The sequence below is a fragment of the Anas acuta genome, chromosome 24 (genome assembly GCF_963932015.1).
Source record: "Anas acuta chromosome 24, bAnaAcu1.1, whole genome shotgun sequence".
Classification (NCBI taxonomy): Eukaryota; Metazoa; Chordata; class Aves; order Anseriformes; family Anatidae; genus Anas; species Anas acuta.
The window spans coordinates 3,680,946-3,705,483 of record NC_089002.1 but is presented as its reverse complement, the minus strand read 5'-3'; the positions used below and the strand labels follow the sequence as shown (position 1 = coordinate 3,705,483).

General features: G+C 65.6%; 1 protein-coding gene across 17 annotated transcripts in view; it reads right to left on the bottom strand.

Moving 5' to 3' along the window:
• Nucleotides 1–24,098, bottom strand: part of PLEKHA6 (pleckstrin homology domain containing A6) — a 45,535-nt gene extending 21,437 nt beyond the window's left edge. For 3 of the 17 annotated variants that reach the window (XM_068660219.1, XM_068660220.1, XM_068660221.1), the window contains exon 1: nucleotides 16,886–17,035. Coding sequence is in view for 2 of the 17 variants with exons in the window: in XM_068660218.1 (XP_068516319.1) it covers nucleotides 22,956–23,013; nucleotides 23,373–23,449; nucleotides 23,872–23,954 (218 nt within the window). In the remaining 15 variants the exon portion in view is untranslated. Of the gene's footprint in view, nucleotides 1–3,951; nucleotides 4,311–5,491; nucleotides 5,636–10,673; nucleotides 10,833–16,885; nucleotides 17,039–21,070; nucleotides 21,222–22,955; nucleotides 23,014–23,372; nucleotides 23,450–23,871 lie in introns of those variants that run through there. The other 14 variants (XM_068660218.1, XM_068660225.1, XM_068660232.1 and 11 more) reach the window with 14 other exon arrangements.
• Nucleotides 24,099–24,538: the final 440 nt, after the last annotated feature.

The window sequence follows — 24,538 nt, the reverse complement described above, 5'->3', positions numbered from 1 at the left end:
TGCACCCGCGGGCAGGAACCACGGGCGGCTGGGCTGGCTGGCTCTGTGTGGCGGGGCAGGCACGGGGCACACTCAGCAGCAGCTGGCTGGCTTCCTGGCAGCGATTTTTCCTCGGAATTTCTCTGCAGCCCATCCCTTTCCTCCCCAGCTGCCTGCTCAGGGTGGTCAGGACCCTTCCTCGCCCATAGCTGGGTGTGCGAGGCCCCTCTCCATTGATTTTTTTTGCACGCACAGGGCTCCGCACCAATCTCAGTGCCTTGTCTGCTCCGCAGCGAGTGCGCAGGGGCTCAGGGGGTGCGTGACCCCATCTCGTGCTGCTCGCATGCAGTGGGAGAGCGTCGGGGCTGCAGGCTCTTATCTGCACAGCCAGGGAGCTGGAGGGGAGCGCAGCCTCTCCGCCCAGCCCCAGGAGCCTGCCAAGCGCTAAATCCAGAGCAGAGCTGTGGGGAGGGGGGTCCCCGGCCCCCCTCCTCTCCACCGACCCGCCCGAGGTTGGGCTCAACCCCTCTGAGCGCTCCCAGCCGGCTAAAAACATCCCCCAGCTCCCAGGCTGGCTGCGCGCCACCGGGAACGGAGCACCTTGTCCTCCCACGCCCCAACCCGAATTTCAGCTCCGCACGCGCCTCCACACCCCCCCGGCCCCCGCCCCACGGAGGGGCCCGGTGTAAACCTGGAGCAGCCACACTCGGTTCCGAGAGCGGCTCGGGGGCGAGCATCCAGGCAGCTCCCAAGCGAGAGGGGCTCGCGTGGCTCTGAGCCAAACACGCCCTGCGTTTTGGCCTCCTTCTTCTGTTTTTCTAGCCCTTTCTTCACCTCTCCCTCTCCTCCGGAGCCACATCCCTCTCCTCCGAGCGAGGCAGGGCTGAGCTCTTGAAATCTCTTTTCTCCTAGGAAGCAGCGAAGCCGCAGCACCCATGGGGTCACCCCGGCACCCGTGGGCACCCTGCAGGGAGGTGGGAGAGCAAACCGCCCCCCCCTCGACTTCCAAGGGCAGGAGCAAAGGGCTTTGGGAGCAAAGCACCTCGAAACGCACCAAGAAACGAAGCCTTTCTTCTCTCCTCCGCGGCCCCATGGTGCAGCCGGGAGCACAAAGGAGAGGCTTTGTCTGCGAGGAGTCGGTGACACCCGGGGGAGATTTATTTTCCCCCCAGCAGTAATAAAGCCGCCTCTCCGCGCACACGGAGCTGCCCCGCTCGGGGCAGGGGGTGCAGCAGGCTGGCTGCGTGGGCTCTGCTCCGCGCCTTGGCTGGTGCAGCTTTTCCTCGGGATGCAATAAAAATGAAATAATTTAAAAAATAAAATTGAATTCTGCAGGCGCAGCAGCGGCCCTGCAGCCAGGGGACGAGTGCCAGCGGCTCCTCCGCTGCCTCTGCACCGGGAGAGGCCAGGGGAAGGCAGCGGGACGGGGCCGCCACGCAGCTCCTGCTGGCTGCCGGGAGCAGGGGGGGCAGCCTGCAGCCACCCCACACCCCCCCCCGAGCTGATCCAAGCGGGATAAAAGAGGGACGTGAGCGCTCCCGGCGTCCTGTGCCAGCCCCAGCCCAGCCAGCAGCCCGGGTCACAACCCCGTGGGAGGGGAGGCAGCGCAAGCGGACAGGAATTCGGCTGAACAAATGGAAGAGCGGGGACTCGCCGGCCAGGAGCAAAGCCGACGGGGAGAAGTTTGGGAAATGCTGCTCTCAGCGTTTCTGAATTCCCCCGTGCTCACAAGCTATGCGTGAGGCCGGCTAGCTCGGGGCCCTGTGGAGAGGGAGAGAGGGGACGGCAGGGAAAGGGGACAAGGCTCTGGGGACAAGAGGAGACGGAGGCAAAGACGGGAGGGCGAAGCTCCGTGACCCCCCCGGCCTGCACCACCACCACGGGCTCTGCAGAGCCTCGTGGGCGCTCAAAAACCAGCTCTGGGTGCGTGGCCACGCGCGGAGCTTCCTCCTCTACCCACCACCACGCTGCCAGCTGGCCGGCGCCCCGCAACCGATGCGCACGGCTCCGCGCGCCGCCGGCTTTTCCTCCGTAACCAAATCCGTGCCCTAATCCCAGCCCTGCCGCCCAGCTGAGCAAGCGTTTCCGGCACCGCCGAGGCAGGGACGGGGGCCAGCAGCCCAGCGCAGCCCCCCCCCAGCTAATGACAACGAGCTCCTGGTCCTGCTGCTCCTGGCTCGGCACGGGGACGCAGCCGAGCGGTGCCTGAGTCCCCCCTGCCCGCAGGCCCGGTCCTGCCGTGCTCCCCGTCCATTTCTGGGGTGCAGCAGGGGGGGAACCACAAGGCTTAGTTTTGATTTCTGCCCCATCCTGAGCCAGGAGCTTCTGAAAAGGGTTCTCCAAAAGGAGGCGGCCACCGTGCGCTTAGGGTGGCTTCAGCCCTTTGGCACCCCCTGACCGTGCCGCGATGCCGGGTGGGAAGGGAGGGTGCCAGCACCCATCCTCTCCGCCACCTCGCCCCGGTGACAAACCGCACACGTCAGTGGCCACCAGGGCACCCGGGCGGGGAGCACCACGGCTCAGCACCCGCCAGCACCCAGAACTTCCCCAGGCGGCACCCACGGGGGGCTCAGCACCCCCTGCTCAGCACCCTCCACACCGAGGCCAGGCCAGGCTTTACCCGCGGCTCCTGCAAAACACACCCTGGCTGTAAATCCCTGCACAAGTCCCCTGGGAGACGTGAGCGGAGGGAAAGCACAAAGCCTGAGCTGGATCACGCCCGCAGGACCAGGGCTGGCAGAGCCTGGGCAAAGTCCCCTGCATGAGGACGGCGGCTCCTGCGCGCCCACAGCCTGCGGGGTGGCCCCGTGGCACCCAGCCCCCTGTGGCACCTCACCGCCGCCACGCAGAGGAGGGGGCCCTGATGGGGACGTCCCCATGGCTGGGGTCCGAGGGTCCCTGCTGGGGGTCGGAGGGAGGCAGAGCCCCCTGGAAGGGGCAGGAGAAGCCCCCAGCAGCCTCAGCACTGCTGGCTGGCTGGGAGCACGGGGAAGGCAGGGGATTTCCAGAGAACAAAGCGACTGCTGGCAGCCGGCATCGCCTGCGGCGGGGGGGAGCCGTCCCAGGGAGAGGAGTCCGGCAGAAGCAGGGCAGTTTGTGTTTGATCTCCCTGGAAACTCCGGGGCCAGAAGGGAGAGGGAAAGGCATCGCCCAGAGGGGCAGCCCGGATGAAACGTGGGAGGCGCAGCGCTCGGTGCGGGCGCAGCACCGACAGCACCCGTGGGGTGACGCATGGGGAGCGTCACGGCGGGGTGACAGCAGCGGGGTGACAGCAGCGACCTGGGGCTGGGGCAGGGCAGGTGGCAGCTCCGTGTCCCGGCACTGCCAGGTGCATGGCCCTGCTTCAGCCACATCCCTTCTCTCTGTTTTGGGGTGCACACCGCCAGGCTCCCAGAGCCCCCCATGCCTCCAGGATGGGGCAGCTCCCCTGCAATGCCACCAGCCCAGCCCCCTCCCCAGCCCCAGGGGGGGTCTGCCAGCCTGGAGGTGACCCAGCAGGGGTCAGAGCGGATGACAGCAGTCGTGTGGACCCATACAATTTCCTACCCAGGCACTCGGGGCAGGGGCTGGACGTGCTGCTGGCACCCCGAGCAGCACCGTGGCAGGCACCGAGAGGCACGGGCAGGGCACCCGCGTGGGCGAGCGGCCACGAGACATCAAGAACATTTATCAGCAATCCTTCAGCCTCCCCCACACACACCACGGTTTGCCCTACAAACCTGGAATCGCTCTGGCTCTGCAGACCTCCCCCCTCCCTCAGCCCGGGCTGGGGACACAGCAGGGACCGGGGTCACCGCTCAGGGCCCAGCTCAATGCTGTGGGCAGACTGGGGGGACACATCCCCTCCTGGACACCCCCTCTGCCAAACTGATGCATGAACGTGGCCACAGAGCCACATGCCAGCCCCATCCCCGAAGGATTTAACCCCCTCTCCAAACCCTTCACCAAACCACCTCCAGTGCGCAGAAATACCTGTCTCAAGCGATCGCCGGCACGAGGCAGCAAAACAAACCGGAGCCGAGCCCCTCCTCGGGCAGCTCAGGTCATGAGCGGGGGGATTACGGCACCGGGGAAATCCTTTGGGGCCGGATCCTCAGCACCCGCTTGGGCCAGCGCAGGCAGTAATCACGGCAGCATCCCGAGGGTGACGGCCACGGTGGCACTTTGCCTGTCACCCCGCCGGCTGCCCTCGGTCCCTGGCCGCAGACAATGGCCCACGTGTGCCACCGGGGCTCAGCACCAGCACTGCACGCAGTGGTGTCACCGCACGCACCGGTGTCACCGCGCGTCCACGCCGCTCGCCGACGCCGGCGGCTCTGGCAGTGGGTGGTTTTGTGCCGAGCCCTGGGGACGGCGGTCGGTATCAATCATTAAACAGCCACCTCAGCCTTAACCCCATCGGCACCGCCTTGCTCCAGCCCCGCCGTGGGCAGGCTGCCTCGGCTCACGCTGCCCACGGTGCCCTGAAAGTCCCCGGGATGTCACCGCAACGCTGATGCTGGGGGTGCAGAGGGGTTCCCAGGGGGGCTCTGCACCCCCAGGGGTTTGTGGCCATCCCTGCAGCACCGAGCAGCTTCATGTGCACCACTCCTCTCATCTCCTCGCTCTGTAAGCTGTATTGCAGGGGTTGCAAAGTCCTGTGTCTGTGCACCCCAAGCTGCTCCGTGTCCCCGAGCAGTGCTGCCTGTCCCCGTGCAGCCCCGAGGGCTGTACCCTGCCTCTGTACCCAGCTCAGCCAGCAGCAGCCACCCCATGGGGCCAGACCTACTGGGACTGGGGATGGAGAGGTCCCGGAGCTCCACGAGCAGCATTTCCAAGGAAATCCGGCGGCTGCAGCTTCATCCGAGCGTGTTTACAGCCCAGCCACAGCTCCTGGCTCCTGCAGCTGTGCCAGGGCCAGCCCAGCTCCCGGGGCTGCTGGCCGAGGGGCCACGATGCCAGCACCCACGGGGGTGGGAACAGAGCACCCAAGGTGCTGCCAGGATGGCCTCGGTGAGCAGCTCACCACTGGGAGAGCAGAGCCAAAACCATGCCCATGGCTCTGTGCCGGGCAGGGCACTTGTCCCTGTTAGCTGCAATAAGGACCGGGCACATCGTCGGGGACAGGGTTAACCCAGCACGGCAGCGACATCTCCTCTCCGCACAGCCTCCCCAGGCAGGGGGGAGAGGACGGACACACGTCCCCCCCCCTCACCTCTGGCTGTTACCTGACCTGCGAGCGGCTGAATGATTAACCTTGGGTCCCCCTGACACCGGCGGCCCCGAGCATCCCGTGCCAGGCCCCAGCACACCAACACCTCGCTCTCGGCACGACATCTCCGCATCCCCCTGCGGCCCCAAAATGGCACAGAAGAAGCGCAACCCCCAGAGGAGACCCCCCAGGACAAGGGGGCTGCTGCACCTCCATCCCCATCCCCATCTCTCCCCATTGCTCAGGATAACGGAGCAAAGACCCCCGTGCCCAGCCCGTGCTGCCCAGTGCTGGCACAGCCGTGGCTCTGCGGGTACTCACAGCCCCCCCGGCACAGCAGCGCACGGCTTGGGGATTCGGACGCCGACACGCAGCGAATTTCGGCTTCTCCAGCAGCTCAGCCCCGGCTGCGGCCCCGGGGGTGTCCGAGCTGCGAGCGCTCAAAAATAGCCACGGCCAAACATCTGCACGGCACCACCCCGCGCGGGCTGGAGAGCGGAGGGCTGCTGGAGGGATGGTTTTAATCAAGATACAAGCCCATCAAATGGCTCAAAAAGCCACAGACGGGAGTGAGCTGTAAATGCGCGCAGATGCAGCGGCTGATAAGATCTGCCTGCAGCCGGGGCTCGGCTGCGATGTGCGCGGCCCCTTTGCATAGGGGCAGGGCTCTGGGTTTCCCGTTCCCGTAACCAGGCTGACTGCTCCCATCGGGATGCTTCACCCCCAAAATACTCGTGGCTGCCTGCGGGTGGGAGCTGCCTCCTTCTCCGGACCCGCCAGGAGCCCCTGGCACCCACCCCACATGGGGCACCCATGGGTACGGAGCCTGGCTAGGGAATCGTGCGTGGGGTGGCCCCACAAACACCCACACGGGCCGGGGAGCCACCAGCTCCTTACAAACCCCTCGAGCTGTCGGTATTTTGGAGGTGCAATGCCCCCGGCTCTGGCGCAGGGTGCAGGAAGCGTCCCTCCTGCTGCCAGCAGTGGGGTTTGAAGGCTCTGCCCTCGGGGGCTCCTCTCGGGGTGCAGCACGAGCCCCAGCCTGGGGGCGGTCAGACCCAGGAGGTTTCCCCACAGAAACCCTTGATTATTTTGGTCTAAATCACAAATTCTCTGCCGCTGCCTGTCGGATCTCCCGGAGACCCCTCAGTTAGGGAAAAACACTTGGGCGCACGAGCAGAGGGTGTGCTCAGACGGATGCAAGTCACCCCCGCAGCACCCCAGGGTGCTGGGGGCACGACGTGGCACATCACTCTGCCAACACCACCCCCACCGCAGCCCTGCATGGCCTTGGTGCATCACCCACTCCTCGCTCCTCCTGCAGAAGGGAGGACGGGCGCTTCCCGCGCGGATTCGGGTTCGGGGAGGCTTTGGGGCTGCGAGGCTGCCACTGCTCTGCCTCGTCCCCAGCTCGCGGGCTGCACCGCGCCGCTGCCAGCCCTCCGAGTGACTCAGCGGCTGCTCTGCGCCCCGAGCACCCACAGTCAAGCCCCGACGCATTCGGCGCATTCCTGGCATAGCCGGCTGTGCCGGGCCGGCGCGGCGCCGAGCCCCACACCTGCCGCAGCGGTGAGGTGGGGTGGAGGCTGGCAGCGCGCTTGGGTCTCTGCGAACAGGCCCGCGTGCCCCTGGGCTTCTCCACGCTCTGCTCGCCACGACACAGCCGCCTGGCCCCGGGGGGATTTACCCCGAGCAGGAGCAGGTCAGAGCCTCGCTGCCTCCCGTGCCGTTGGGGTGCCATCGCGTGCCACCCAGCAGCACGACTGCTGTCCCGGCTGCCTTCCTTGTGCAAAACCACGCTCCCCTTATCTTCTCGCAGGTGCGATGGCAGAATACGGGGAAACTCGCTGTTTTTAGGGCTGATCCTGCGCCTCCGCAGGCCCCAGAACAGTTTGTAACCGCGCTGTGACGCAAGAGCGCACGCGTGGCGGTTGTGCAAGTGCATTGCGCCAAGCAGCTCCCAAGGACGGTGCGGGCAGCAGCTCCAAGCTGCCCGGCCCCACACGGGGTGGCCGAGGCTCTCGGTCCCTGCAGGCACCCACAGCCCGGCTCGCAGCTGTGGGGAGCATCCCGAAAGCTCGATGTGGGTGCCAGAGGGTCTGCAATGCTCAGAGCAGCCCAAATTGCTCCCAGTGCTGAGGAACAGCCACCGCAGGAGCAGAGCGTGGCACCTCCGGCACAGCAGCACCTGCTGCACGTCCCAGTGCTGCCACCCTGTCACCACTAGCCCCAAACCCCTGAGATGGCCGTGCATGTGTCCGTACCGCCAGCCCCTGTGCCCAAGCAGAGCAGGAACCAAAAGTTCCCCAAACCCTGCGGTTTGTTTATAAACAAACAGATTTCGGCCCAAAGCAAACACACAGAGCCAGGCTCGGGAGCTGCTCTGCTTGCCAAGCTCACCCCTGCGGTGGCCGTCCTCTGTGGGGACACGGAGAGGGACACGGGGGACATCACCAGCTGCCCTGCCCGTGCAGCACCAGAGCAGAGATAAATCAGAGCGCTCTGAGCAAACCCCAGCAGCCCCACAAACCGCAGCCTAACGAGGCGCCTCCCGCTGCTGATAAGTCTCCGGCACGGCCATCAGGGGCTGCCAGACCCCTGGGATGAGTGAAGGACCCGGGGAGAGCGATCCTCCTCCCGTATCTTGGTGGAGAAAGCAGTGCTCCAGCACAGCTCGGACGGGCAGGTCCGGCTGGACGCCCTCAGTTCCTATCAGTGCTGCTGAGAACTCGCTCATCACCACCACGGTGCAGCCTGCAGGTGAAACAACACCGGGCTCGTTGCGTATCCAACCCTGAACCTCCTCCACAAGCCATTAAACACCCGGGGAGCCTGGGGTTGAGCCCGGCTGTTGCCACCAGGACCGGCTCAGCAGTGGTGCCGGTGCTTTGGGATGGCCGGGCCCCTGTTTATTGCCATCTCCAGCCCTCCACACCCCGGTGTCCCAGGGCTGTGGCTGGGGCAGGCGGGCACAACCTGCTGGTGAATCACAGCCAGGTCCCAGCACCCCGACCACATCCTCACCTGGGGAAAAGCACAAAATCTGCCGGGGGAAAAGCAAAGGGAGCTGCAAGCGCTTTGCACCCCCACGGACCGGACCCTCAGAACCTCCCGGGCTGGTGCAGAGGCAGCACATGGCTGGGCTGTCCCCCTGTGCCACCAAACAGCCCTTCCCTTGTCACCCTCCCGCTGCCGCCCCCGCAGCAGAGCGGCCGCCGCAGGCGGGTTTTGCAGCGCGGCGTCGGCTCTGCAGAACGAGCTCTTCCCCTGAATGAAGTTTAGTCACCGCGGGATGTTTCCAATTGGAAACCAGGACAGTTCCAGGCTGAAGGCGAGCCAGCTTTCCACTTCCCAGAAATCCCATTTGCAAGCGAGCCTCCTGCCAGTTCCCCTTTCTCCCCCGGCATCGAGTAAATAAATACAGCCCCGGCCCTCCCCGTGCCGAGGCGGGGAGGTGCAGCGCTCCGGGCTCCGTCTGCAGCCCTGCACAGCCTCCGTAGCTTCCATCCCCATCCTGGGGAGGCTGCAAACCTCCTCCCGGTCCCAGGCAGGGGGGTGACAGCCTGGCAGGGACCTCGGTGCCTTGAGCCGTGCCCGGGGAGGGAAGCAGGAGGGATGGGAGTCGCCGAGCTGGGGCTGGAGCCGGCGGTTGCGCAGCCTGGATGCGTCCCGTGGCACCGCACCTGCCCGCAGCATCCCCCCGAGGAGGCTGGCGGGGGCTGGGGAGTTGCATCAGGTTTCGTCTCTGTCCCAGTGGAGAGGAGCCAGCCTGGTTATCGCCCTCCACGAGGAACTGCTTGGCTCCGGGGAGACGGCGCTGGGAAGAGCCCAGGGGCTTGTGCCGGGTTTCCAGAGGGCAGAGATGGGCTGATACGGGTGGGAAGAGCAGCCAGGCGCCCACCTGCACCTCGAGGGAGCCCAGCAGCTCCTGCTTCCCATGGCTTTGTGTCCGCGGTGGATTCCCTCCAGCTTCAGGAACAAAAAACCGCACTGAAAGAGGAGCCGCTTGTCCTCCTCCGTGCCCACACCCAGCTGCCCACTCCAGAGAATTGTTAGGGCCGTGCATGGAGATTTGGCTGAAATTTGTGGCCCGAGAGGTGAGGAAGTCACTGCGAATCAAGGGATTGAACTGAGAGGTTTGGATTTAACGCCCCAGGAGACCAGTAAGTGGAAGGAAGCCAGCCGTGCCCTGGGCTTGCACAGATGGACCGTCCCTCCCCGTGTGTCCCTCCTGCCCCAGCAGGACGGAGCAGGCTCTGTGCAGGGACAGCAGAGCTGACGTGCTCCACCAGCCATTGTCAGGAGCTGCTAATGATCCTTCCTTGTCACAGAATTAATTAATTAGCGGCCCTGCGGCACTAGGACGGAGCGAAGGACGTGCCTGCCGGGAGGAGGGAGCGCTCTGCTCCAGACCACAGCCCGGTCCTTCACCTGCAGCGTGCTGTCAGCAGGGGAGGAAGGAGCAGGACGGTGCCAGGATCAGGCCCAGCTACGACCCCACCACCCTCCAGCACCGCAGAGCAGCGGGGAGACCGCTCCCACCCCCAGGACATCCCCACGCGTGGCTGGGAGCAGCCGGATGGAAACCACAGCCGTCCTGCACCACCCGGCAGCGGCACCCACCTTGCTGGTGGCTGCTCCCTGCCTTATCTCAAGAGATGGGAGGAGAGACACGGTGACAGCTGGGTCACCTGCTCCAAAACACAGCTCGCTGCCACGGCCCTGGAAGCGGATTTGCTGCCACGCACAACCCAGCTGCTCACGGAGGGACACGGAAAAGTGGGGAAGGTCTCGGGGCAAATCACCACGTCCCTGGCCACGCACACCCAAGGGGCAGCCCAGCAGCTGAGGAGGGGATTATTCCCCCAAATGGCTCAGCTCAGAGCAGGGTCTGGCTCTCCTCAGGCTTCAGAGCGTGGCAGAGAGCAGGGGCACAGCCCTCCCCTGCCCAGCGCGCGCACAACGAGCCGCCACGGGGGCAGGATCCCTGCCCGCATCCTGGCTGCGAGCGGAGCCGTGCGTACGCACAGCGTGCCCGGCCCTCTCAGCTGCCTCTGCCCCACTCCCGGCCCTGCCAACCTTATCGGCGCCGCCGCACCTTCCCTGCAGCTCCCCACAAGGCTCAGCTTTAACCCCTGGCAGAGTGCAGCCCGGCTTTCCCGCGCACACCGGTGCCGTGCCGGGCGGGACGCGCTGCCCGCCCGTGGGCACGCTGCCTCCAACTTGCTGCTATTTGGGGCTACGCTTGCCAGCCCCCTCCCTACAGCCCCCCCACCCCATATGTGCCCACCGGTGTCAGCTCTGAGCCCCTCCAGTGCTGCTCCAGCAGCTCTGCAGCCGTCCTCCAGCAAAGCCCAGCTCGCTGGTGCCCCGCAGCCGCACAGACCCCTCCGGCACCCCAGCCCTTTCGCTCCAGCCCTGGGGGGCTCTTCCTCCATCCCCACGTCCCCCCAGACCCCCCAAATCCAAACCAGGCTCTGCGCCCCTGGCCGGCTCACCCTACCTGCTCACCGGGAGCCACCGTGCCGGTGCGGGGAGGGCGGTGGGAGCAGTGCCGAGGTGGGGAGCCCTGGGGAAGGCGGGGAAGGGGGAAGCAGCAGCCGCCTCGGAGAGCCGCCACGTCCAAACGCTGCAAGGACTGATAAGCGAGGGCTGAAATCTGAGCCTGCAGGTTGGCTGCCTCCTATATAAACAGGCGCTCGCACACACACACACCCCCGTGCGCGCCGGCTCTCACGCCACTCCCGCCTGCTCCCGGCCACGCCAGGCGCTCGCCAGCCTTCCGCTGGGGATGGCCGTGCCACCGAGCCCCCACAAATACTTCCCGAGCCCTCCGCCGTCAGTCCTGGCCCCAAAGGTGCTGGCTCAGGCTCAAAGCAGAGCCTGGCGCTGGTTTATGTCATGCTTCAGATGTGTTTTCATTCCTCGGGCAGCTCTGCCACTGGGCTCCGCGCTCACGGTGGGTCTTGGGGAAGGGGCAGGGAGCCCGTGGTGGGCACTGGCTGGGCACCGCCTGCCTGGATGCTAAAATCAGCAGCACAGGAAAAGAAAATGGTGCATTTGTAACCTCGTGCTACAGGACAGAGGGGCTCAGCACTGTGCTGGATAAACACAGGGGGTGCCCTTGCCCTTGGTCACGAGCCATTTTGCATCCCTCATTTGGTTGAGCCGGGCAGTGGTGCCACATGCGTGTGCCACGACTGCTCTGGTGCCGCAGAGCTTTTGGCTCACCCCTGGGGTCCGTGCCCACGAGCGTCCCCAAAGCTTGGTGCCCTCAGCAAACCCTCTGCTTGCCAGGGCTTCTGCGGCCAGTAACCAGACCGCGGCCGTCCTGTGCCACCGCGGGACTTCCTCGTGCCAGCGCCAACCCGGCCGTGCTTCCTGCAGCAGGAGGAAACTCTCGAGCAGACAAAACCCGGCCCTGTTTTTCCCAATTCTCCAGGCTCACCTGCAGCCCAGAACTGGGGCAGCCACATACCATCGGCGAGGCTGGGCTGCACGCGCGGCTGCTTGCTTCATCCCCGCACCTGCCTGCGGGGCGAGCGGGAGCGGGGCTGTGCCGTGCACCCCGCTGGGGGCCGTGGGGCTGGTCCCGGGCACTGCCCTGGGGAATTGGGAGTCCCGAGGCTGCTCTGCCTGCTGGGGGAGAAGCCGACCCCTGGCACCTTGGCACGGGGAGGTTCTTTGTGGCCATAACCACGGCGACCCCACCATCCCTGTGCCGGGAGCACGGTGCTGAGCGGGGTGCACGAGCCCAGCCCAGGTTTTTCCTGCGCTCCCCGAGCTCGTGGGGCTGGATCCAGCTGAGGATCCTGTCGCGGGTGTAACGAACCCGAAGGAGCCCTGAGCCAGCTTCCCCGCCCCGGTTGCACAAGCGGCCGCGGGCGCTGCTGCGGCGCAAACAAAAACAGCCTGTTTACGAGCAGGCAGCACCAGGGCCCCACAACCTGCCTCCTCCTCCCCCATCGCCCCACCTGATCGTGGAGACGTGCCGGTGTCCCTGCTCCGCCACCAGCTCCCATACACCCAGCACCCTGCACACCCAGCACCCCGAGCCGTTCCTCCCCCCCCTCGCCCCAGCAGCCCCCCGTCAAAGCGCTGCCACGGCACCAGGACCCGTCCCCGCGCAGCACCCTGACCCCGGGATCTTGTGACAACTTTGGGAGAGCAAATTTGCCTTTGGAGCACTCAGCTCACGCTGGGCGCAATGGGGATGAGACGGCCTCGGGCAGGGATTTAATTCCCAGGGCCGCTCCACGGGACTTCGACCCTGGCTGAAGGGCTGGGGTGGGTTTTTTTTTTTTGGATTTTGCTTTTGCTTAAAGAGAACAGGAGATGGGGTCGAACCTTGCGCACCCTTCCCATCCCCGGAGTTTCTGTGCCACACAACCAAAGGAGCATCTTCCCCCCAGCGGGTGGGAGCTGCTTCATGCTCCTGGTCATCGGAGAGCCGAATTTGGGGGCACCCTTACTTGTACCCCAGCCACCGAGAGGGAGTTCAGCCACCCCGTGCTCACGCTGCCCGCCCAGCACCAGCACAAAGCATCAGTTCCCCCAGACAGCCCCTGCCTGAACCCAAGGTCCCCCTTATCTCCAGGACAAGCATGTCTGCTGATAAGCCCAGCACACGGAGGATAAGATAAGGCTCCGAGCAGCCTCTCTGCTATCAAAAGCCCTTCCTCCAGTCTGCGGCACGGGGCAGCCGCTGTCCCACCGCGCTCCCCCCCCAAGGCTGAGGGGCGCTGCGCAAGGTCTCGGCATCCACACCCCAAATTCTGCCCCCTCTCACCAGCACCGGGGCTGATCCCTGCCCGTTCCAGCCACAGGGTGGGCTCAGGTCACGATCAATGATCCCAGTGGAGTGGGACCGAGTGCCCCACACACCCCATGGACCCCCCCGGCAGCCTCCCATGGCGGTGCCCCTCGGATGCCCGCGGTGGGAAGCACTCGCCGGCCCCCGCGGCGCGCACGCAACCTCTCATTTAGATGAGCTTTAAAAGATTCATTAGCTTCACACTCCAACAGTTGCTCGTTGTTTCCAAATAACAGCATCTATTTGATTGAGGAAAGAGAAGGGGGGGGGGAAAAAAAGGCACACGAAGCACACGGCAAAGCAAACAATTTGTCTCAGACAACCTGGCAGCGGCTCCACCTCGGCGGGGAGAGGCACGCAGCGCGCGGCCGCGCTGGGCTCGCAATAAAAACTGGAATTGCTAATCATCCCTGCTCAGCCGGCCTGAAAGAGGAGATGCTGCCGAGGAAAGCAAAACCCCCAAGAGCGAGCGTGGACTTCACCTGACCCCACCTTGCCCGGCCTCTCCTCCCGGCTCCTCTCGCTGCAGAGGAGCTGCCCAAAAATCAGGGCACGAGCATCCCTTGGGGGGGAGCAACACAGGGCCGGAGGGCGCAGAGCCAGCCTGGCCTTTAAAAGGAGCAGGATTTGGAAAAAATAAAAACAAAGAAGACCCAAACAACCCCTTTCTCTCCACGCTTGTTTTTGCCCGGTGGCATCCATGGCTATAAATACCCGGCACGCTCCGTTCCGGACGTGGCAGCTCCGCTGTGCCCAGCGGCACCCTCTGAGCCCGGATTTGGGAAGGGGCCCCTGTTTGCCTCTGCCACTTCTTGTGGTTAAAAACGGAGCAGGGTGCCGGGAGCTCACCCAGCAGCACCACAAGGGCTCCAGGATGGGGAGGGGACAGCTCTGTCCCCAGCAGTGCCAGCCCCCAGCAGTGGGATTGGGCACGGCCGGACGCCCGCCAGCCGGGTGGCGGCGGTGCCAGCGGGGACAGGCGAGGGCGGGTGGGAGGAAATCCCCAAAAGGGCCCCGGAGGCAGAGGAGACGGTGCCAGGAGGGAGTGAAAGGCAGCGCTGGTAGGTGCCAGGGCTCCGTGCCAGCCTGGTGCCAGCGCTTCGGGGACGCACGGACGCAGCCAGCCCCCAGTACCCCCACCCTGGTGCCCCTGGCTGGGAGGAGCGGGGCAGGAATGGGATGAGGAATCCTTTTTCCAGCACATCCTGCCCCAGATTTCCCCATCCCGCCCCCGGGACGAGGGGCACCCGCCCCTGGGGACCCTGCGGAGGAGGAGGAGGAGGAGGTCAGGGCATGGGGTGCAGCCCAGGCTGGGGAAGCCCTTTGTAAGCGCGGCCCCGCCGCAGGATTGCACCTCATTACAGAGCAATTACAGAATAATTATCCCACGGGAACGCCCAAACCCCGATCAGGAAATGGGGCTGCTGGGTGCCAGATCCTGCACGCGTGCACACCCAGAGCCCAGGAAACCTCGGGAGCACAGACAAGAAGCAGCAGAGAGGTGCTGGGCCTCAGAGGGTGCTCCTGGCTTAAATCCCACCACGCTGGCTCCGTGCCTCAGTTTCCCCACTTGTGCACGGGTCGTCCCCTAGCTCTGCACCCACAGCATCCTCTGAGATCCTTTCCTTTTGGGGCTTTTATTTGGCTCTACTTTAGCCAGCGTGCCCCCATCTCACCCCCCAGTGCTCCCCAGCATCCCCATGGGCGCTCTGCCCACTTCTCAGCGACCCCAAACCCTCCACGACGGGGACAGCCCCAAGGAGCAGGTGAACTTTAACCACACACAGGACATTCCTGCTCCCCTCTGGCACGTCCCTTATCTATGGAGAGCTCACCCAGGCCCGTCTGCAGCCCCGAGGAGGAGGCCAGCGGCCCTATCTCGTGCCCAAGGACGTCGGGAAAGGGGACGGCGTGCGGGGCTGGCGGTCACGGGAAGGATGGGACCCTCTGAGCCAGCACCGTCCCCGGCTCCATCCACCCCGAGGGACCCACAGCACCTGAGCCTCCTGCGACGGCAGCAGGGACAAGGTCACGCCAAGAGCAGCCGGCGGGGAGGGGAGGCAGGGACGGGGACAGGACGCGAGGCAGCGGCGCTGACGGCTGCTGAAGGGGCTGGCATCTCCGGCACACGGGGAGAGAAGCGAAACGAGCCCTCTCCTCCCCTGCGGGAACTCATCAGCGCGATGGCAGCTGAGCGGTGGAGCCCGGAGGCCCCGGCGTTCGCACGTAGCTCTCGCATCCTTCATCTCCCTGACAAGCGGGAGAGCAGCCGGCAGCCAGAGCCGGAGAGCTCCGGGCGGCCCCCACGAAAGGTCACTGCCTTTGCACATTCACAAAACACGCATTTAGGAAGAAAAAAAAAAAAAAAGAGGAAGAAAAAGGAATCCCACGCTCGCACGGAGGATCTGGAGGATGCGCTGCAAGGAGACCGGCGTGGGTTGAAGGAGCCAGCATGGGGCTGGGGAAGGGGGGGGGGGGGTGCTGGGACCCTGCTCTGCTCTACCCCAGTGCCCCCGGCCCCGCAGTCTGGCACCGAGCGATGGAAATCGTCAGACGCACGCGAAACTCGCAGATTTGTATCTCCTGATTTGCTTCCTGGGCCCTCAGGGTGCAATCGCGTTTTCAAATTCTCCGGAAGAATAAAGGCTGGAAAATGAGTTTCAGTGCTCAGAGCAGCTGGCCCCGGGGAGCCTGCCATGCCCCGAAAAACTCCCTCAGCAGGAGGGGGCAGGGACCCCCTCCGGCACTGCGGGACCTTGGGGTGGGGGTCCCAGCTGGGGACCACGCACACGGGGCAATGTCACCTCCTCTGTGCCCGAGTTAGCAAAGCCGGGTGGCCACGGGACAGCCTCGGCCCTGGTTTTGCCCCGCAGAGGCTGGTGATGCTTCAGGGCTCCCCCATGGGAGCTGGCAGCGTTGTCTCGCTGCCCCAAGTACCCCGCTCCCATCCTGCACCCCCTGCTCCAGGCACTGAGGGATGCCAAAAGCGCAGCCCTGCCGCCTCCGAACCAGCCATGGATTTTATAAACCACTGGAAGGGAACAACTGCAAAGCCAGGGGGGATTCACCTCCTGTGAACACAGATCATGGTGCACGGGGGGAGGCCAGGATGAGGCCCCAATGCCTCCATCCCCAGCGAGACCCACTCAGCCTCAACACAACCAACAACGCCGAGCCTGCTCCGGGCTGCGGCCGGGCTCACCCTCACCACCTGTGCCGGGAGAGCCCTTTGAACCCAGCCCGTGTGGGGCTGTAATTAGCCCTCACCTGCCGGATCACATCACCGCACCACGCACCCACCGGCTGGACCTGCCGGAGCTCAGCACCCCCAAACCCTGCGCCCCTAAACCCTGCACCCCTAAACCCTGCGCCCCCAAACTCTGCACCCCCAAAACCTTTCGGGTGCCCGGCACGGGGCTGCTGGGGGGCAACGCGTCGGGGTGGAGGTTCCCAGCTCCTTCCCCCTCGCCCAGGATGCTGCGCCCCAGCACCGGTGCCTCGGGCACACACGCCCCGTCCTCGCCCGGCGCCGAGCGGCGTCCCCTGGGGGGGCCCCAGCACCCAGCAAGGTGCTGAGCCCGGCGCACGGCTGCTCGGAGGCGCGGCGCCCGGCCGGTGCCCCGGGATGGGGGAGCGCGGTGCCGGCACCCAACCGGCCCAGCCGGCTCAGGAGGCAGCACCCGGTGCTCCCAGACTGGTCCCGGCTGTTCTGCCGGCTGCCGGCCCCGAGCACGGCACATTCCTGGCGGATTTGGGGTGGGAGCTGCACCCGTAAGGCCACCGCCGCGGGGCTGAGCCCACTGGGGCCGTGCAGCACCCAAAAAAACCCAAAAAACAGAGCATGGGGCCGAGGTGGCAGCAACCCCTCAACAACCACAGCTGTGGTGCGGGGTGACCCTTACCTGGCTGCCAGCAGCCGCGGCGAGGCTCCAGGCCCCGGTGGTGCTGAGCTGCCCGAGCTGCCGTGCTGCTGCTGCTGCTGCTGCTGCTGCTTACGTAAGGAAGGCGAGGAGGGGAACGCCGGCTGCGAGTCCCTGGCGACTGCAGGCAGGAGGAGAGGAACAGCAGCCTCTGCTGCTCGGCAGGCGTGCACGGCTCCGGCAGCAGCAGGAGATGGGTGCCGGAGCTGCGCGCCGCGGGAGGATGCGGGTGCACGGCCGGCATGCGGGAGGATGCTATGCTCCATCACTGCGCGAGCCCCCATCCCTTACCCTGAGCTCCTTCCCCAAAATAAGGGGGCTGGGGATGCTATGAGGATGGGGAGGGGAGGTGGTGGCAGAGCAAGGGGCAGCCTGAGCCTTGTCTTGGCCGGATCCTGCCTCCCTGAGAGAACAAAGGGCTGCGCCGCACAGGTTCTGCCGGCCACTTAATTACCAGCGGGACCCGGGGGCTCAGAGCAGCCCAGCTGCATCCGAGCCGTTCAGCAGCAGCGAGGTGAAACCCCCCGCCCTGAAGGACACAGCAGCAGGGGGCAGCTTCGTTGAGACCCCGTTAACGTGGGGGCACGGGGAGGGATGGAAAAAAAAACCCCGAGCTGTGCCAGGATGGAGGAGCGGGGCAGGCAGGGAGCAGCACCCACAGCCCCGGGCATGGCAGCGGCGATCATGGACATGGAGCAGGGATCAAGGGCACGGCCCAGGGATCATGGAACAGGGATCACGGAGCAGGGATCATGGAACAGGGATCACGGACACGGCGCAGCGTGTTTGGAGCAGGGCGGCTGTCTGTCGACGGGACGCCAGGCGCGCACAAAAGCCGTCTCATTATCCCCTAATTAGTGCTTTGCCAGCTCCTGCAATTAACACCCATGCGAGCGGCTGCTGTTGAAGTAAACAGAGGGTTAGAAGCACCCTGGAGCCCCTTGGGGAGCCGGGGGACCTGGCGGGGTGCAGCCCACCCAGCCCCAGAGCAGGCTGCGCGGAGAGGTGGCAGCCTGGTGGGGCTGGGGGCTCTGCCTGCTGCCCACCAGCGTGCCCTGACCTAACAGTGTGTCCCCCCACCGTGTGTGGCAGCGGGGACAGAGGCTTTCCCCAGGCTCAGGACGGGTCTCAGGGCTCCGGGTGAGGTGAGGGAGCCGCGCAGAATTCCTGCTGCTGCACCAGCAAGGTGTTTATTCAAAAGCCGTCTCCTTGGGAAACATCAAAGGCGAGCCATCAGCCAGGTCTTAAATGGCCTTTCTCCGGCTGACCCAGAAACACGGATCAAGAGCTGTCTCATCCCTTAATTGAGAAGTTGGTGACTTTGAATCTTTATTAAAGAGCTTTGCTAAATTCACAGATTAAGGCCACAACCGGCCGCTGCCATCACCCGACCTCACCCAGCAGCTGCTCGCCCCGTGCAGGGCGAAAGCTGAGACACAACCAAAACCACACTGAAAACCAGGAGAAAAAAGAAAAAAAAAAAAGAAAAAGAAACAAGAAAAAAAAAAAAAAAGCCTTTCTGCACAACCCAAGCCCCAACCCAACCCCAGGAAGTTTTGGCTCACGCAGGGGCCTCGGCGCGCCCCCAGAACCACCGCGGTGCTGCCCATGCCAGCACCGGGCTTCCCCGAGCAGCCACGGAGCTGTCAGATGCTGGGGAAAAAACAAGGCTAAAGAGGAGCCGGCGCATTCCTCCCTGTGCTATTTCTGCCTGCTGCGGATTATCGTGTTTCAAGCTAGGGCAAACAGACGGGGGGATGCTACTACAAATGCCGGAGCGGGAGAGGGCACGGAGAGGAGCCGCGTTTTCCCCTCCAGCGAGCAGGGACAGGCAGGGGAGATCCCCAGCCGCTTCCTGGGGGCACAGATGGAGAAGGAGAATAAATAAAAACAAACCCAAACCAAGCCCCAGCCCGGCTGCTAAGGGTTAAGCTGGCCTCGGCGAGGGATTAAGCCCCGTGCTGCCCATCTGGGCGATGTTTGCACCAACCCTCCCGTGCCAGGCCTGGCTGCACCGGGGGGGTGGCGGGGGGCCAGCAGCGTGCACGGGGGCACACGCACCCGCACGCACACACACACGCACTGCAGAGGGATGGGGTGATGCTGCTGCATCTCCCCCAGGAGCAGGGAGCAGCCTGGGGACGGCACGGCCACCGGGTGCCCAATTTCTTCCTCCTGCAGCGCCGGGCACGGAGCTCGGCCACCCGCCCGCGCCTGCCCCTGCCTCCTCTGCCTCGGTCCCCGAGCCCTGCTGCTGCTGCTCCCGACGGTTTCTATGGGAACTCGGCAGGAAAACACGGTTTTCCAGCGAGGCCAGCGCCAGCCTGGCTGCCCGAGCCCACGCGGCGAGCTGCGCCAGCACCGGGCTCGCCTGCATCGCCAGCACCCCGTGCCGCTGCACCTCGCTTCGCCCGGGGAGGGCTGGGACCCCCGACCCCAGCCCCGAGGGGATGCAGGGAGCAGCGATGGGGTGCCTGGAGCTGGTGCAGCGGGACGGCCAGCTCCTCCCCGGCATGGGATGGAGGCACCCTGCTCGTCCTACCCTACACTGGACAAAGCAGGCAGAGCCCCGGCCGCAGGGGAGAGGCTTTGCGCTCCCCCTGTGATTTTTAGCAGACGCTCAGGAATGTTAATGCCTCGTCTGCCCCTTCTCCAGGAGTCCTAATCCCAGCTCTGGCTCCCTGAGGGGCTGGGGGCAGCACCGGGGGGCTGCAGAGGAGGGCCGGGGGCTCCATCGGGGCCTGGTGGGGAAGCCCCAGTCCTCCCAGAACAGAGCGAAGGAGGGACTGGTGCGGCTGGGAGGGGAGCAGGAGCAATCCCTCCTGGAGAGCGGGGCGCCCAGCTGCTGCCCTGCACGTGGCCCCGGGATGCAAAGCAGGATGCAAAGGGCGATGCCAACCCCCTGCGCACGAGGAATTGGGAGAAACCGAGGGATGGATGCTGCAGAGCAGCACGCAGCGCCTACCAACAGCCCCCCTGCTGGAGGGACCTCACCCCGAGCGAGTGCCACCGCCCCGCTGCCCTCGGTGCCTGCCCCGGGGGGGGTCCACACACCCCATCCCCGCCGTGGCACGGATCAAACCACGCACAGGAGCCTCCTGCCCCATGGCACAGCCTCAGAGGGGGACGGGGACCCTGCAAAGAGGTGCCGGAGGGGCTGCGCCTCCCCCTAGCACCCTAACAAGGTTTGGGGGGGGTGCCAGGGGGTGGCCAGCCCCAGCCCTTCCAGCGGCGCTGGGCTCAGAGGCGAGCAGAGCGGGGTTTAGCAGACTCGTGGCTCGTTTCAGCCGCACCATCATGTGATGCCAGGAGCAGGGCGAGCTCCTCCAGACCTGGCAGCAGCACCACAAAGCTGCGACTGACTGGCTGGGGCACCCACGCCGTCCCCGGCACCGCCAGACACCTAAAATGCACCGGGGGGCACCCAGCAAGCACGGCACCCGCCTGCTGCCCGCCGCCGGGGGGGCTCCTGCTAACAAGGGGGCAGCAAAAGGGAGCTGAGAAGCCCAAGGAAGCTCTCGGATGCCCGGGGAGCACCAGGAGATGGCTCCGGCCCCATAAATTTTATCCCATCCTGGCTGCCACCACGGCGAAGTGCCTGGCCAAGCCGTGGGACCGACCCCAGCACCCAGGGCTGGGGGGGGGAACGCAGCAGTCTGGGCCCCCAGCCGTGAGCAATGGGGCTTTCGGGTGCAGAGACCCCCCCTAAAAAAATCCCACGTCTCTCCCAAAGCCCCTGCGCCGGGTCCAAGCCTGGGGGACCTCAAGGTGCAGCCGCGGGGGGGCTGGGAACACAGCAGGCACACAGCAGGCAAACACGAAATGGGGAGGGCTGAGGGGGGGTCCCTGAGTCTCACCAAAATCCCAGCGGGGGGGTGTGAAACCATGCACAGGGACCCTGTCCCCCAGCCCCTCCAAGAGCCAGGAGGTGCCAGCCCCTCTGGTGCACCCGGTGCTGGCCGTGGGGCACCATCGGGGCACCCCTGGGGGGCTGCGACCCCCCCGGCTACAGCACAGATCCCCTTATAGAGACCCCCCCGCCCACCCCACAGCACACATCCCGATGGGGGAAGGATGCTCAGCCACCCCCCACCCCCCCAGACCCCCAAGCAGCCCCCTGGGGAGGAAGAGGAGGGGGAGGAAGGGCTCCGCGCTGGGGGCACTCACCGTGCGGGGTGGGCAGCGGCCGGGACCCCCCCCCTCTGCTGGCACCTAGGGGGGGCTCAGCATCCTCCCGCTCAGCCCCAGCCCGAGCTGGAGCCGCAGCCCGAGCCCGAGCGGGAGCGAGAGCAGGAGCTGGGCATGCTCGGGGGCCGCCGAGCAGCACGTGATGCCGGGCTGGCACCCAGCAAAGCGGGGGGGGCTCGCTCGGACCCCCCCGCAGCCACCGCACCGCTCCCCCCGGCATCACCCAGGGGGGCTGCACTGCACCGAGGCATCACCCCGAGGGGGGCCTGGGCCCTGCTGTACCCCCACCCCTATCCCTCTGGGATATCTGGGGGGTGCCCAGAGGATGTGCAGCAAAAAAGCAACCACGGGGGGGTCCCATGGGGCACAAACCCCCCCGCCCCACAACCCCAAGCCCCGCTCAGCCCCCCCGCCTCCAGCTGGGCTGGCTTGGGGAGGGAGGGGGCCCTCCAGAAAGGAAAACCCCACAGCTGCCTTCAATCCTATAATCCCACCATTAGCCACAAGGAATTAGGGGCTGGGGGGGGGGGTTCACTGGCTGCCCTGCATCCTGCATCTCCCCCTCCCAAGCTCAGAGACCCCACTCCGTGCCTGCGAGTCCCCCCCCTCCTCCCCGGTCCCTGTCCCCAGGCACCCCACAGCTCCCCAGGCACCCCCGGCTCACTGCGGGGATCCCGCAGCCCGCAGCCATCCCCAGGAGCCACCAAACAACCCAAGAAGCACGGAGCAAAGGGGGCTTTTGTGGGACCCCCCCGGACTGGTGCAGGGCACCGCACCCCGTGCTGTTTGTCCCCTACCCCCCCCTGCGCAGGGACCGCAGCCGCCCGGCGCTGCTCTGCGTGTCCCCAGCCCCGTCGCAGCCCAAGGGCGCAGACACAGCGGGGCCTTTTCTCCTCCTGGCACCATCCGGGCAGTGAGCCGGGGTGCAAAAGGGCCCTTTGTAGGCTCCTGGGTGCTCCTACAAAGGGCAGGAGCCGGCACAGCCCGGCCAGGGGGGAGCCTTTGGGGTCGCAGCCCCCCTCCCGCAGCCACGGTGCCGCCGTGCGTGGCGAGGCAGGGCCACGAGCAGCACGTGGGAAGCATGGAGCGGGCTCTGGGCCAGATCCTAAAGCTCATCCCCATTGAGCACGGCCAGCTCGGGACCACCGAGGTGCCCTCTGCAAGGGCAGCATCCTGGAGGACCCCCCCTTGTTCTTTGGGGACCCTCCCCAAGGGCAGAGGCAGTGCCCGGCGCAGGGCAGGGGGGGCCGCCTGGCTCGCCCCCGTGTCCCCAAGCTCCCCAAGCTCTCAGCAGTGACATTTGCATCCCAAATGGGAGCGAGGTGCGCACGGAGCAGGTCCTGCTGCCTGCGCCCAGAGCCCTCGGGTGGCTGCTGCGGCGAGGGGAGCGCCAGGGGAGACGTCTGAATTTGGCAGGGGGGAAACCTCCGTCTGCAGGGGGGGTACGGGCGCTGCAGCACCGCCACCTCCGAGCCAGAGAGTCGAGAAGAAAAGGCTCTCATCAGCCACAACTCTGCTTTTTTTTTGTTTTTTTCCAGCTGCTGGTACCCGTGGGACTGCCACAGCCACAGGCACCCCCCCATCTCCCAACTCACGCAGCAGCACAGACCCCAGCCCCATCCTCCAGCAAGGAGGATCCCCAAAACCTTCCCAAACCACACGCTTTGGCTCTCCACGTGGATTAAACCAGCCCGGCAGGCGTTTTGCTACGGTCTAGGGAAGAGCAGGAGGAGCAGCACCCCAAAGGCTGCAGGACAAACCCCGCACCCAGCAGCACAGCACCCTGCTCGGGTGCAGCGTCCTCCAAGGCTGTAAAAACAGCACAGAGGGGACAGAGTGGCCGCCCCCGTCCCCTGTCACTTACTTGATGAAGTAGAAGCCCCCGTGCAGCGTGGTGTCCACCTCCCAGCCTCGGGGCAGCCCTGGAAGGACACAGCAGAGGCGGTGGTCAGCCTTCCTCGCCCCCACCTGCACAAGAGGGGAGCGTTGGGTCCCTCTCCCACCAGCGCTGGGTTTTGGAGGCTTCAAGGAGTCCTGCTGCAGAAGGGGGCTCTTAAGACCCCCTCGGGAACACCTCTCCAACCCCGCTGCAGGGGTTACGGGGGCTCGTGCATCCCCAAGAGATGCGGCATCGCCTCGCGCCTCGTTTGAGGTCTCCCCCCAAAACCCACCCCTGCTCTCCCAGCTGCTCGGGGGGCTCCAAGGCGTTTCTGGAGCTTTTTATCACACGTCCCAAGAGAGGGTGGGGGGCACGCAGGGGGAGCCGGGGCCCGTCCCTTACCGGCGCAGGAGAAGTGCCCGCTCTGGACGGAGTAACCCGTGCTGGGGTGCACCCAGCTCGTGGACTTGGTCTCGTCGCTGTGAAAGACAAAGTGGGGGGCAGTGAGCACCCCGGGGGGCTCGGGGAAGGCCCTTTGGCAGGGCGGGGGCTTGGCAACACAAGAAACTTTTTTTTTTTTCCAGCCAAAGGAAAGGAAAAGAGCAGATTTTAGGGAAATTGGGGAGCGGCATCCAGCAGGCAGCAGCCGGGACAGCAGCGAGCCCCGAGAAGGGAGGAACGGGGAGCAAGCCGAGATGACCACGAGTGACAGGAAAGCACCTGGACACCGAGCCTTGCAGCGGGCAGGACCCCTTGCTCCCAGCCTGGATTAAGCCCCCAAAACCCCTGCAGCCCCCCAAAACCGTGTGCCAAGCCGGGAGCGCAGCCCCTGCCTGCCCCCTGTGTCCCACCCCCAGCCCTGTCCCCATGGCACCCCCGGTCCCACCAGGCAGTCCCGTACTTGATGAAGAAGATGCGTCCGTCCCCACAGACGCCGTAGGTCCACCTTCCCGGCAGGTCCAGCCACTCGATGTCATCGGCCATGGGGGCCAGCGGGCGTGGGGCAGCCCCGTCCTCCGCTCCCCGTTCGGCTCGGGGAGCGCGAGCCAGCTCCCGGTCCCCAACCCTCCTCCTCTTCCTCCTCCAGCAAACACTTGCTCAGCTCAGCCCTTCCACCCCGGGCTCTGTTTGCTGCAAATAACCAAGGAGGGAAGAAGGAAAAAAAAAAAAAAGAGGGAAAGAAAACCAAACCCATCAAGTTAACCCCCTCGGAGCCAGGCTGCCACCTCGCCCGCCAGCCGGGGTTCAGAGGGCACCTGGGCGGCAGCGGCGCAGGCTCCCCGGCTGCCTCTGCGGGGCTAGCCCATCGCAGCTTCCTCCCCTGCCTACTCAGTGTAATTACCGTCAATTAACTCCGGGTGAGTAATTATGGAGTTGTTCCTTCCCTCTCCTGTTCGTCTTAAACAATGTCAAATTCTTCTCGCCGTCTGATCTCGCAGCCAAGCAGAGGCAGTATGTAGGGCACCCTGATGATTATCTGCAGCGCTCGCGGAGCTGCCCAGTGGGTATTTTCTCTCTGCCTGTTCTTAGCCATCAATTAAACGTCTTTCAAGGGGAAAGGTGGGGTC